General features: G+C 34.5%; 1 protein-coding gene across 2 annotated transcripts in view; it reads left to right on the forward strand.

Annotated features, from left to right (window-relative positions):
* SGCZ (sarcoglycan zeta) overlaps nucleotides 1-12,579 on the forward strand; it is a 241,443-nt gene extending 228,864 nt beyond the window's left edge. Inside the window, exons 7-8 of one of the 2 annotated variants that reach the window (XM_032999155.2) lie at nucleotides 174-297; nucleotides 11,818-12,579. In XM_032999155.2, coding sequence (XP_032855046.2) covers nucleotides 174-297; nucleotides 11,818-12,027 — 334 coding nt within the window. In that variant the 3' untranslated portion in view covers nucleotides 12,028-12,579. The remainder of the gene's footprint in view (nucleotides 1-173; nucleotides 298-11,817) is intronic. The other variant, XM_032999156.2, reaches the window with a different exon arrangement.
* The last annotated feature ends 992 nt before the right edge of the window (nucleotides 12,580-13,571 follow it).

A 13,571-nucleotide genomic window follows, 5' to 3' on the forward strand; every position in this document is an offset into this window, starting at 1 on the left:
TTTCTTCTCCAGGCTATAAAGAGTAGTGAGAGAATCACACATATAACTAATTTTTACTTTTTTACCTTTCAAAATACATTTCTATCTGCTTGCATCGTGGACTTCGGGGCTAGATGTTTTTTTGGTGGTTGGATTCAGTGCATTTTTTCTCAGTGATTGTTTCTGTCTTTCAGACTTGAATCTCCTACTAGATCTTTGGTGATGGAAGCACCCAGGGGAGTGCAAGTCAACGCAGCTGCAGGAGACTTAAAGGCTACCTGTAGGAAAGAGCTGCACTTACAGTCCACAGAAGGGGAGGTACGTGCAGTGAGTGGAGAAATGTTCTACATCTCTGCCTATTGTAATGCAAACAATGTGAGGATAGTTTATTCAGCAGAAAGGTAAACATCACAAGAAGTGTTTTGCGTTCACCTACATTAAAGTAATTTTGGTTTAGCTCGCTCAATTATTAATACTTCTTTGGTTTTTGCAAATATTTGAATCACTAAATTTCATTCACACTGAAAAAAAAATGTTATTTAAATTAATAGAGATAATAATTATTTTTAATCTAAGAGTCAAGGAGAAATCTACCCATTTCTTCAGCATATCCATGGGACAGAGACAACTAAGTCATAGTGGTAAAAAATTACTTTGGATGATCCTGACAAACTAAGAGAAGTTTGGATTAATTTGGATTAATAGTTCATTAAACCATGATGAAGAGGTTTAACAAATTTGCTCTACATGTGGTTTATTTCCCTGAACTGTTACTATCTCTGTAAGAAAGGCAGGGTACTTTAATGGTATGTTCACTGTACTGTTTTATCAGTGTCTTGTTTCAGTGACCAACTTGACATAAAAAGATTTTGGTAGATTCTTCATGTGCAAGCCTGTACGAACTCATGAAAACGATTTTAAATTGGGTCACTGGTTTGATGGCAATCCATGTATAGCAGATATTCATGAAAGATTCCTGGTATGAGAGTCCTTTAATCTTCAATCCTTAAAATTATAGAACATTAAAAAACTTGTGGAAGGGTTTCAAAGTCTCTCAGATATCTATTAGGTACTTTGGAGACATGGATAGATTTTCAAATTGTTCTCAGTGGGACTTGCCATGTTACAACATTTTTGGAAAAGCAGTTGTTTAAAGTAAATATCTAATTGGGAATGCAGGTCTTTATGTATTTTGTATTTTCTACCAAATGTTTCCAGATACTTTACAAACTGTCTAAATAAGCAACAATAAACAAAAGCAGCTTTCACATCTGTGACAGATAATCCCCTGCAATGCACAGTCTTTGTACTACAATGCAGACAGGCACATTTTTGGCCAATACACTGTATCAAAGGCCTATTTTGATAACATTTTTCTGTTGATGCAAGTATCTGTCCTGCATAATTAAGGCACAACATTTTCCTAATTCAGAGCTTCAAATATTTATATACCACATGCCCTATCTTATTTCTGAGTTTCTCCAAAAGCCATCTTTTCCCACAGTCTCCCATCTTTACTTGCCACCTCTCTAAATATAAAGTCTTTGTTGCTGTTTTTTAAAGTTGCTGAGATAGCAGTAAAGACAATCTAATATTCTTTTAATAGTAAATATCACCCTTCCTCACCCTTGTCATTTCTGTAAGTATTTTTATTGCAGGGGCTACAGCTTCCTGTGACCTTTCCTGCTTCCCCTCCATATATCCCTACCTGGCCCAATCTAGTGTGTTTCCTACATTCATTAACATAAATTTTTCACCTAGAATGTATTTCTTTGTTCTTTCCCTTCATGATATTTCCAGTGGGAAAAAGTAATACTCAAATGAAAATTAAAATTAAAAAAACAAACAAACAACAAAAAGACTGCTACCTTAACCTCAATCCCCCAGGATCCCTGAACCAATGGATGTATCTATAATGTCTTGGTTTAGTATTGTGTACCTCTGTGGTGCTTTGTACAAATATTTAATCTGTGGAATCCTCAGGCATTTTTCTCTATAGCAACACTGTGAGCTTATTGCACGACTTCTACTTTTTCTTAAATATTTCTTACAACTTATTGAAAAGGTAATTTTGGAAATAATGTCCTATGACCTCAGTTGGACTTTGAGAATGGGAACCCAAGAAGAGTTATAATGACTATATTATATATTATTCAGGACTGGAATTAAATTCCGTATTAAATGCTTTGTAGGAAAAAAATGTCAGTGTAAGGCAGACTTTGCTGAACTTCATATTAAAAATTATTGTAGTCCTTTACATGGTAAGTAAGACTTTGCACATCTGTGATTTCCCACACAGATGTTAGACTGACAGTTATCAGAAGACAAATTACCATCCTTTCCCCACTCTTTCCCAAGGAGCTGTTCTGTAGACATACATCCACCAGAGTTCAAAGTGTCTAATTATCTCTTGAATACTTGCAATTCCAGTAAGATCTGTAAAGAGCTGTACCCCAAATCCACAGAGAAATTCCATGATGAGATCTGACCAATGCCGTTACAATCCGCTGTTTTATCTCTTACAATGGAGCAGATCATAGGAAAATGCAGAAACACTTTGGAAGGCGTATGATGAGCTTCCACAGCATCACCGGCTGTGCAAAGTTGCTGTGGCCACATTAGGGAATTGCTGGACTAATTACAACCTGGTGTTAGGAACCAGGGTAAGCATCTGATGGATAAAATGTCTACATAACAAAATATTGATTGGTGTCCTTGCTTACAGCCCAACAAATACACTATGGATTAGCAGATAGTATTGAAAAAAGTGGAAAGGGTTTTTCATTACTCGTTTTTAAGAAAACACATTCTAAACCAAAACAAAGTATCTGTGTCAGAAATAATCTTTATTTTAGCCTAAAAATGTATGCTTTATCAGTTAGATTTCTTTCATGAATGAAAGAATGTTGTCTTTGTGAATTGGATCTGTGAACCATTTTTGTGATAAGACATTTTTTGTACTAGAAAACATACAAGTTTATGGTATATTTCTCATACTGGTTAACTAAATTTAACTTTTTTAATGTTTGTAAGATTACTCAAAAAATCATCAGAGAGGTGTGAGTTAATATTTTCCTTCTACAGCATAATTATTGCCCTATTATGTCAGAAAATAGCTATGTGACATCTGGAATCAAGCAGTTATATGTAGCAGAACACAATTTACTGTCGATTAATCTATGAAACATATATTTTCTTCAGAATATTTTTTTAGGAAAATAATAAATGTGTTTATGAAATACTTTTATTCTAGTGTTGTTTCTGATGCTGTATAATCTCTAACCTCCCACATTATAAACTGAAAACCTCTGCAAGCATCCTGAATTCTGCTGTTTGATATATTTTCTTTTTATTTACTGCAGTATTATAGTAATCCTTTTAGCTCTACTACGCATTATAATGCATGATGCCAGACTGAATACTGGGGGCTGTAATTTAGACTCAGATTTTGATGCCCTTTATAAAGCTCTTGAGCTGCACCCTTGTGAGTTGAGGCATCAGCAGAATCCTTTGATTCAATTATAGCTTGGCATTTAATTGTGAACTATGTATTATTCTATAAATAAACCATAACCAATGGTTTAAAGCAGCAGTCATTTACAAGAAAAATGAAAAGTGAAGCTCCAGGCTCTAGCTGAATCTATTGGTTCACATAAGAAGAAAAAGAACATTTCTTGTCTTCAAATTCAGCACAATGACTGATAGTTGACTACTGCTTCTTTCACATATAAACACAACACAAAAGTACAGATCAGTTTTGAATTCTGTAGATACCAGATTTCGCTAGGCATAAAAATATGTTAGAATTTGTGAGAAACAAGCTCACGTATATAAAAAAATAATGTTCTATTTGGAGTCAAAGTCAGTGGAGCAAAGAATACGTCTCTGGGCGCAATGGTGCGCACCCCACCCCAGCAGGGGCTTCTTTCTATGGAGCAACCAGGAGATTTCATTGGCTGAGTGAAAATGGCAGGTGTTCTCCTCTTTACACCTGCACAGCTCCTTTTTCTTTGTTTCTCCGAGGCTGTCTCTCTCGGTACTTTTACACTGCTCTCAGGGGGGAGTTGGGGAAGGGGATGGAGGGGGCGGGCGGTGAAGTCCAGGTTCCTCTTCATGAGGACTTCTTCGCTTCCTTTTCTGCTGGCTTCCATTCTTCCCCAGCCCCTCCTATCCAGGTTCCCCTTTACATGATGCCTAACCACAGACCACCCCCCCAACCTCTTGCTTGCCCAACTCCCCACAATGCCCAACCATATGCCTAATTTGTGGTCAAAAAAGGCTTGCTTAACTTTTATAATTTCAACAACACTAATTTAATAACAACTTTAGCCTAACTCAATAAAAGTAATTGTTTAATTACTTTTAGCAAAAGCAAAATTCTTCTGTTATTTATCACAGAACTGAACCTGAAACATATTATCATATAATGATAATAAGATTAAAGGATTATTTTATGTTTTCCACTCGGTTTAACAACTAATTTTAATGGTCTTGACAATACATCACCCTTTGAAGGAAAATGCTGCTAACTAACCTCAGCTCTTGAGTCTTTTTTGTGCAGCTGCTGTGTATAACCAAGTGAGGTCTTTGGACCTTAAAGGAGAAAAATGAACAGAGGCTTCTCATTTTTACAAACATATTGATATTAGTCAACCCGTCTATGGCCTTTTTCCTATTTACTTCTTTAAGTCCTGGTATTTCCTTGTCAAATTACACTCTTTCATGGCATCATTTGTAGACTAAAGTTGGTTGTTTCTGGCATGATATGTCTGAATCCTTGGTGAGGTTTATAGCTGTCACATTAAAAATAAACAATACTCTTTAACAGACAAAGTTTACTCAAAATCAGTGTAGCAGAAAAGAGGCCACATTTATATTTACCATTTTGGCACAACACAGTTTATGAAGCAGGCACCCAAGATTATTTTGTAGAGACTGACAAATGCATATAGTACTAACATTTGATCTGTAATCTTATCCAGTTTTCTCTCTAAATCCAGGAGATGTATTTAACACAGAGATTAATACTTAATAAAACTGGAGTAATCTTCATTTGTAAACATAACCAACAGTACCATTTTAAAGCTTTGGGTTTGGTGAGTTGTTGTGGATAGTTTTTATTCTGAAATAGAAAAAAAAAATAAGATTGTGGTTTTTGTTTTTTTTTTTTTCTTTTAAATTATCTAAATACACTGAAATTGAATTACTTTGTTCCGTAAGATGCTTGTAATGACTAAGAAGGAATAGCTGATCAAAGGCAACAACATTTCCTAGTTTAGTTCAATTCAGCTGAGTTATGTTTGTCTGAGATTAAACATTTGCAAAAAAAATTTAAATGTTTGATATGGATGAAGTGGGTTCAGTAGGAAATAAAGCAGTAGCAGGCTCTAAATCTCAAAGATCCACTGTTTATTCATCAGAAATAGTCTAACAAATGTGTGCTCCATTTTGTTTTCACAGTCCTTTTTCATGGTATTAACCAGTTGACTTGTCACTATAGTCTGGGAGGAAAGAAATTAGTGGAAATGAAGGGAAATATTTCTATATCCTAATTATTGATTTCAAGAATGTCATTAAGATATTTTGACAGATATATAAAATTATTAAAAATTATATAGAAATTATTAAAATTATGTTATTTTTAAACAAAACTTTTCATTGCCAACTTAAACCCGTTATTAATGCGTAAGTTAATTTATAGCAAAAAACCTACTTTTAGTAGAAGTCTACAACCAAAATACAGTGTTCCCAAACTACAAAAACAAAATTTTAACTGAAATCACTCATCTTTTAACTGTTCCCAGGCAAGTTTTGAAGACCAACACCATAAACCATTTTATTAGAAGGATAAAAAGAAGTGACAATTAATAGTTTATTATATAAATAAAATATGTTTCCATTAATATCATATTTTAATCTAGTTCTGACTTGAATGGCAATTAATATTTTTTACTCGGTATACTAAGCACAAGTGTTCCAGATATATTTCCCTTTCTGGGTTGTGTGCATCAATCACAAAGAAGTCACATCTGTCCCCTGAATGAATGAATTTGTAAAGACTTCTAATATAATGTAGAATTTGATTCTGGGAACTCTTGTTTATGAGACTACCACTGGCATTCCATAAGCACTGGAGCTTGTAAACTTTTACTGGTCAACATTCACAGCAACCCCGTTTGATAATCCCCTAAAATTATTTCCTTAATGGAAATAATAAATACAAGAGAAAGTTTTTGCTTCAGTAGCCACCCATATAAATTTCACTGGGGTTATAATTAAGAAGTTACAACATATTCCTGTGTTTACTTAACATGAGTTTACAAAAATGTGTACTTAAAATGAAACATCACTCTCATAAACACCACTTCAATATTAAAGACTCAAAATACAAATTTTCCCATTCAGGCAGAAACTGTACACTTCGCTAATGTACAATATTATATTTAACATACATATATATATATATATATATATATATGTTAGTTTTCAAATCACTTTCAGTTGTCAGTAGTTCTAGGCATAACATGGAAGTGAGAATGGGAGCAATGTAATAAAAGAAGAAACTTGCCAATGTGGCTCTGTCCAGGTATATAATCTTTAGAAAGAGAACATTAACCACATCAGACAATGCTTTGGCCTAAAGGTCTCATTTGTCTTGTGGTCAATCAATCTGAATCCTGTAAATAATACATTTTCAATACAGAGGTTGTACTAGATCTTTTGGTCTTTGAATATTTAGCATATTCTGTTTCACCCCAGTCATCACATTCACTTCACTGTTTAACTCTTCCTCAATACTATTAAACATTATGACAAATACTGTTCCAGGTATTGTGCCAGCATATGTTTTGATTTTAGAGTATATACACTATCAAGTTAACATTTTAATTTTCATTATGATTTTATTTTCTTTTTCTCAGAAACATCTTTCAGATTTAATGAAAGCTAGTTTGGGTGAATAGTTTTAAAATAAATGTCAAAACCACAGATAAGTGTTAGAACAAATGGTCCACATGAAGTAAAGTACTGCAATGTATCCTATAGTTCATCTTCACCTTAAATGTTAAAACATACTGGCATAAGAAAATTATATAGTTGATTGTAGTGACCCAATCTATATGATCCTTTTTGTATGTATGCTTCCGATAGCATATTCAGAAGAGCAAAAAGACTAGACAAAATCTTGCATTGTTATAATTCAGGTTAATTCTGAAGAGCCTAAGGGAATCCAAAAGGTTTATTTAGTGAGATGTCATTACACTATCTCCTCATACTGATTGATGAACACCAGCCTTTCAGCTTTCTTTTCTTCTAAATTTCCTTCAGTTTCCTGCCATTTCTTATCTACATTAGTCCTGAAATATGCCTTTGCAGCTCTGTAGAATTACCTGTCTAATCAAACTGTACATGAATACAGATAATTCTTCAATGTTTGTAAATCCTAACTCTTTCATTTGGCTTTGTCAGTTTAGCCTATGATCTCCTCTCTTGAGAGGACTTAGTCAAGGACTCAGCGGAGAACTTTTATACATGGCAAGTTAATATCTCTGTATGAAATGGCTTGTAGGATTATTTGATTTTTTAATTCATGCCTATATCTTGCCACTGAAAGTCCTCTCCTTTAATTTAGTTCTTTAGTTTGTAGATAATCTATATTTGATGGCTTGTTTTACTCTCCCTTTCTCTCTCACTGTTCAGATTAACAACACAGTCTATTTAGCAGATGACTTGTACATCTCCATTAACAAAAAATATGTGTAAAAAGACTACAATTTGTCCATTCCTATCACATGCCCTACAGGCTGATTCAGTTTGCTACTTTAATTAGTCAGAAATCAGGTCTACTTTTAAATATTATATATTTAAAAATATATATTTTTTTTTCTCAGCACTAAGATGTACAAAACAAAGCAGTCATCTAGGATTTCTAAGCCTTGAGTATTTAGAGTGAATTATGCTGCTCAGTGCTCTGCTCTCTGTGAAATAGCATTTCTCTGAGTAGCTGCTGCCTTTTCCATTTTGTAATCTCTCAGTCAGTTTCCTACAATGTTTCAAGAACAGATAAAAGTTTTGTTTTTATCCTTCCCTATTTATCTGCTGAGATGTGAGATTCTCAGAAAGAGCATGACTAGCTTGCATGGCCTTGATGCGTATGAAGTATTAAATGGCTTATCTCCTACCTTTCACAGCACAAAAGATTAGAAAAAGACTGTATACAGGCACTTCCATTAACTACTGTCATCTAGCAACAGTGTTCCCTGGGAACATAATACTGTTCGTTTTTTTGCCTTGCAGCTTCTTTCTTTCTCTTTAAACACCTCATAATATCAGGCATAAAACAGTAAGGAGTTTAAGTTTTACTGATGTTGGAGGACTTTTTGACATGAATTTCAGTTTTTAGTAGATGATAGGAAGGGAAACAGTATATCCTCAAACATGGACTATGTTCCTCTGAAGTTCCTTATGTATTGGGCTACTATAATGATATATTTGGACCCCTGCTTAACTAATAGATAGCAATGTTGCATCTGTAAATTTAGTCTTTTATTCATAACCTTGACAGCATAAGTACAGAGTAGATTTGAATGTTGGCTTTAAACCATCTTTATTAATCCTCTTCATCTCAGGCTTCCCCAGGGATTAGCTATAGGAGTCTGTTTAAATTGCCCAGCCTTCCCAGCTTTCCACAAAGGCACAGAGCTTGTCAGACTTACTGCAGCAGATACATCCTCACAAGAAGCCACTACAGTTTTTCTCAGACACTGTACCTGGTATCCACATTGCTCACCAGATATTCTGGGATGAGTGCTGGGACAGGACCTGATAGCTACTGCTCAAGATTATGACACCAGAAAAACCTGTATTGATCTACATCACAGTGTGAAATTTCTAATCACCAGTCGAAAATCATGCACAGATATGCTTAAAAAGTGGACCTATTTTAATAAGCACAATCGTGGAGCTACATTGTATTGTAATGCACACTGAACTAAGGTCCACTGAATTAAAGTCTTAGAGGACTACATTACAGAACATCTGCAATGAGGGGTTGCAGAAGCGTAGCTCTCCTGATGTAAACAAACATAAAAATATTGAGCTCCTAGAAAAAAGATAGTAAAATTCAAGAGATTTTAATCTAGTCTGATCTCAGAAACATGCTCTCTGACTTTTTCTGAGTTAATTCTTGTTTGAATCGAGACATATCTTTTAGAGCCCATTTAATTTTGATTTACAGATTTCTCATGATCCTTCCCCATCACCACTGCAGCTAAACAGTTAAAATATCCAGTTACATGCTCTGTTAAAGCTAATCTTGCATTGTTGAATTTTCTTACATGTATGTCTTCTACACTGAAGTGTCTTTCATTATCAGATATATAATATTCTAATATCTCCTGCTTCCATTTTTTTAAACAAAAGCATTGAAATGATATTTTTCTTATCTTCTTTGATATTCCAAGTATATCAGGGTTTACTGAAAATCAGTATTAAAAGTCCAAAAGGCTATCAGCTTCTTTTTGAGATCTATTCATTAAAAGTTATAAAGAGTTGCTGATTAAAAGTATTTGACATTATTGGCTCCTGTTTAATATCCTGTTGAGTTACAGTTGAAATTTAAAGTATTTTATCACAGTCATGTTCTGACATCAATACCTGATCTTCAAGTACAGAACTATGCTGAGCACTATTTGGTATAAAAGATAGACTTACATAGAGCTTGCACTGTTGAATGCTACTGGATTTTTATGCAATACTATTGATAACTCTACCATTGCTACATTAATAGTAGACTTGTTAACTTTTCTTTTATTCTTGATATGAGAAGTGAAAGAGTACTTTTTACTACCTGTCACTCCACTGACTGGTGATTATGTCCTTTGTTTCCTTCCTACATTTTACCAATTTCTAGCTTCTAGTTTGCTATCAAATTATTTTTTCCCACCATCTGTTATTTTGTTTTCTTATTATCCTTGCTATAGTTACTCCTAGCTGAGCTGAATGCTTTTATATGTGTAATCTTTTTTTTCAGTTGTAATTCTAACAGCACATTATCAAATTGTTCCCTTACACCATCCACGTTTCTTCCATCTAAATTATTTCTGTGGAGGTTTTGACTCCTAATTATTTCAGGTCTATGATACTGGACTTATAAAGCAGAAATGCATGTATGTGTCTGTAAATACATAATTCCTTTGTCATATAAATTATAGAACAAAGATAATAATTTGCTGCATTTTAGTTTTGAAATGAATTCCTCTACCCGGCAGGATGTGAATTAAAACAGGCATGGTGCCATGGAGTTGTTGCCTCTGCCTCTGAGATTCTCCCTTTCTGTCCCTTTTAGTGTAAAATCCCACCAATGACAGTATCTTACTCTGAGAACTGAAGACTTCACAATGATGGGGGGTTATATTGTTTGGGGCTGCTTTCAGCCTGTATTTCCTTTGATGATCCCAGTCATTTACAATGCTTCTGCTGTGAATGGTAATGTGACTGTGCATCGGTCCTTGTACAGGATTTTATCCAGACTTCTTTATTTTTTCTCAGCCTGCTCTCCTTCACTTCTCTCCAGCAGGGGCTTAGTTGTGCTTCTGCACTGCTTTCCTGCCATATACTGCTGATTTTATCATAAAATAATACTTGTCTCCTGTAGAAAAAAGCAATACATGCCATATCTCCCCAGGTTTTTTACATGTACTGCCAACATTGTGATGTAATGGTGTCAAGCTGGCTTTGCTGATTTTCAATACCTTACAAAAAAACACTAGCAGGTATTTAAGAACTCACCCTTTCCTAAGCTTTATACCATTTTCTGCAGGGCTTAAAGGCATTTTGATTTGTTTACCTATTTTCTAGAAGTTCCTAGTCTGCGCCTGAGATAATGACTGATCTTACTTAGGCTCTCATTTACTCCTTCCATAAATAAAAAATAAATTCTAAGCAACTGGAGACTTGCTTGCTTGTTCCAGTGGAAGACATGGGGTTCTCCTGCTTTAGTTACCTAATTTTGTGACACTGTTTATTCAACACCCTGAAAATGTAACATAAGTGTATATATTGCAGAACTCAATACAGATTCATGAACATTACTGATGTCTACGGTTTCATACTGACTCATGTTATTTCCAATGTAAAGAGATTTTAAAATAAAACAATATTTCTTAATCACATTCAGTGTTCAGAAACAAATGGGAATAGTCTGACGACCTTCATAATAAGACTTTAACCTGAACTCTTTTCTGCTCTTAATTTAGGTCAACTAAGCTCTTTATTTTGTGCATATGACTCTGTACCCTTATTTAATTATTGTCTGGATGTAGCTATTGTTAAGCCCCTACAATTTAGCACAGTTCAGCACATATTTCCAGCTGCTTACAGGAACACACTGGGGAATGTGCTTTAATATCACTTCACACTTATTAAAATATAAATTCTGCCAGAGCAAGGATATGCTGCTGCCATGAATGAACAAAATGTACAAGTGAAAATTCAACCTATTCAAGAATATTGTCAAAATGTTTTTGTATGATACTGATTGTATCTGAATAAACGTGTTGAGTGAAGTATTTGTATATATTGTAGTAATGAGTATTAATGGATATAAACCCCAGTGGGTAAAACCCAAGACATGTTGATAGCTTTTTTATTCTAAAAATAATTCTTTCTAAGATATATTTCTAATATTTATAATAATCTTGCTAATACTGCTAATAAAATATTTCTGATTTTTTTATGTATTTCTAAAAAACTCATGACTGCCTCAAAACACTTATTTAAAATAGGTCACAATGCTGAAAAATAACTACTTACTCTTTTTTTTTTTTTTCCCTTTTGTAGATATTTTTAAATGCAGATACAATCCGCCTGGGAAATCTACCAGTGGGTTCCTTTTCCTCCTCCTCCTCCTCCTCCTCCTCACCCAGCTCTTCAGCTCCTCGCCAGACTATCTATGAGCTCTGCATCTGTCCCAATGGTAAACTTTACCTGTCCCCAGCAGGAGCAGGCTCCACATGTCAATCCAGTAGCAACATCTGCTTGTGGAGCTAGAATGACTCCGATTTATCCTCACACCAGAATAGCCTTTTGTTACTATCCCTCTGCTTCACAGTTCTGCTCGGTTTCCCTTGTGACAAGTTCGACGCTTCAAATGGCCTGCAGAGCAACTTCTTCCAGTGTAAGCAGGAATACAGCGCTGCCTTCTCTTGTGGTTTGTGTTGCCACTCAACGTAGAGATGGGAGTGAGATATTCAGAAATCAATGTATTCTTCATCAGGAAACCTGGAACATAACGTCACCTTTTGTCCAAAAGGGAGAATAACACAGGTGCCTTTGCTACATGAAGTGAAGCACATAGTTTTAGATTTTTGCAGGACCTGGATATGAACTGCACATATATATATATACAGTACATAAATTTGCCCAGAATCTAATGGCGAGATGAATTGGTTCCCCCTGTGTGATAAATAACTTTACTGTCTGAAAGCACAATTTTCCATTCATCTTTTTGGATGTAAACTTTTATCCCTGAATTTTAAAATTTTGAAGCATTGTGTGATGCTTGCTTTACTAAACAATTAAATTCAGTAAATGGTTTTTAACACAAAAAGAGACAGAATCCCTCCCTGAGTTTGGTTTCTTTAAAAGTGTGTTGTTACTCTTTGTCTACTAAGTCTAGGGTTTTGTACACTAGGAAAATTTTGGAAGTGCTCAGCAATATTACCTTTCAAAGTTAAAAAAAACATCTGCTCTTGTTTGTCAGATCTGAATGGCCTTATATATTATTTTCGTGGCTACTGCATGTGAAGCAATTACTTTAAGCAGAACATACAAATTCTGGAAAAGAACAACAGGGTAAAGAGGGAAATAATGATGATATGTTTGTTGATCAGTGTATTGCTCTTCACAAGGTATTTATAATTGGCAAACGCAAAAACAAGAGAAAATCTTCAAAGGTACATCTTGTCCATTTTCTAGCTGTGTCTAACTGCTGCCATTTCAACACAGTGCAAACATTAGTACTAATGTAATGTGTAATGCTGAGAAGCAATGCACTAACAACTGGTATGACATTCACATTTATTATTCTCTTTTGTTCACCATCTGCTGCTAAGGTTTTCAAAGTAATAATATATATAAAAACACATACAAAATGACATTCAATATTAAAAAGTACATTGATATTACATTGACTTTATCAGGTCTGTGTTTAAATTATGCAGCCTCATTTGCACTCAGATCTCAATACTGACTTCCTTTTTTGACAAGTTTGATGTGGGATTTCTTTCTTGTATCAATGTTCGTACTTGTTTGGCTTGGTTGGTAATTGAAATCTTATATAAGATGCTTTGGTATGATGCTAGTAACTTTATCACAACATTGATTAATAAGAGTATCTTGAAACTTGCAGAACCCAGGAATGTAAAACAGTATAAAAATGTTTCCTATTGTGGAAGATGGATTGATTACATGAGGTAAGTGTGCTTTTTAATTCTATCCCTTAAATTACATCACCTGGAATGTAACTTTAGAGTCTTCTGAATGTAAGATCAACAATGCAATGGCAGCTTTTGCAAGGTAACTCTAAAGGCAGA

Source organism: Tyto alba, unplaced genomic scaffold, assembly GCF_018691265.1.
Source record: "Tyto alba isolate M040663 unplaced genomic scaffold, T.alba_DEE_v4.0 Super-Scaffold_6, whole genome shotgun sequence".
In the NCBI taxonomy this organism is placed as follows: Eukaryota; Metazoa; Chordata; class Aves; order Strigiformes; family Tytonidae; genus Tyto; species Tyto alba.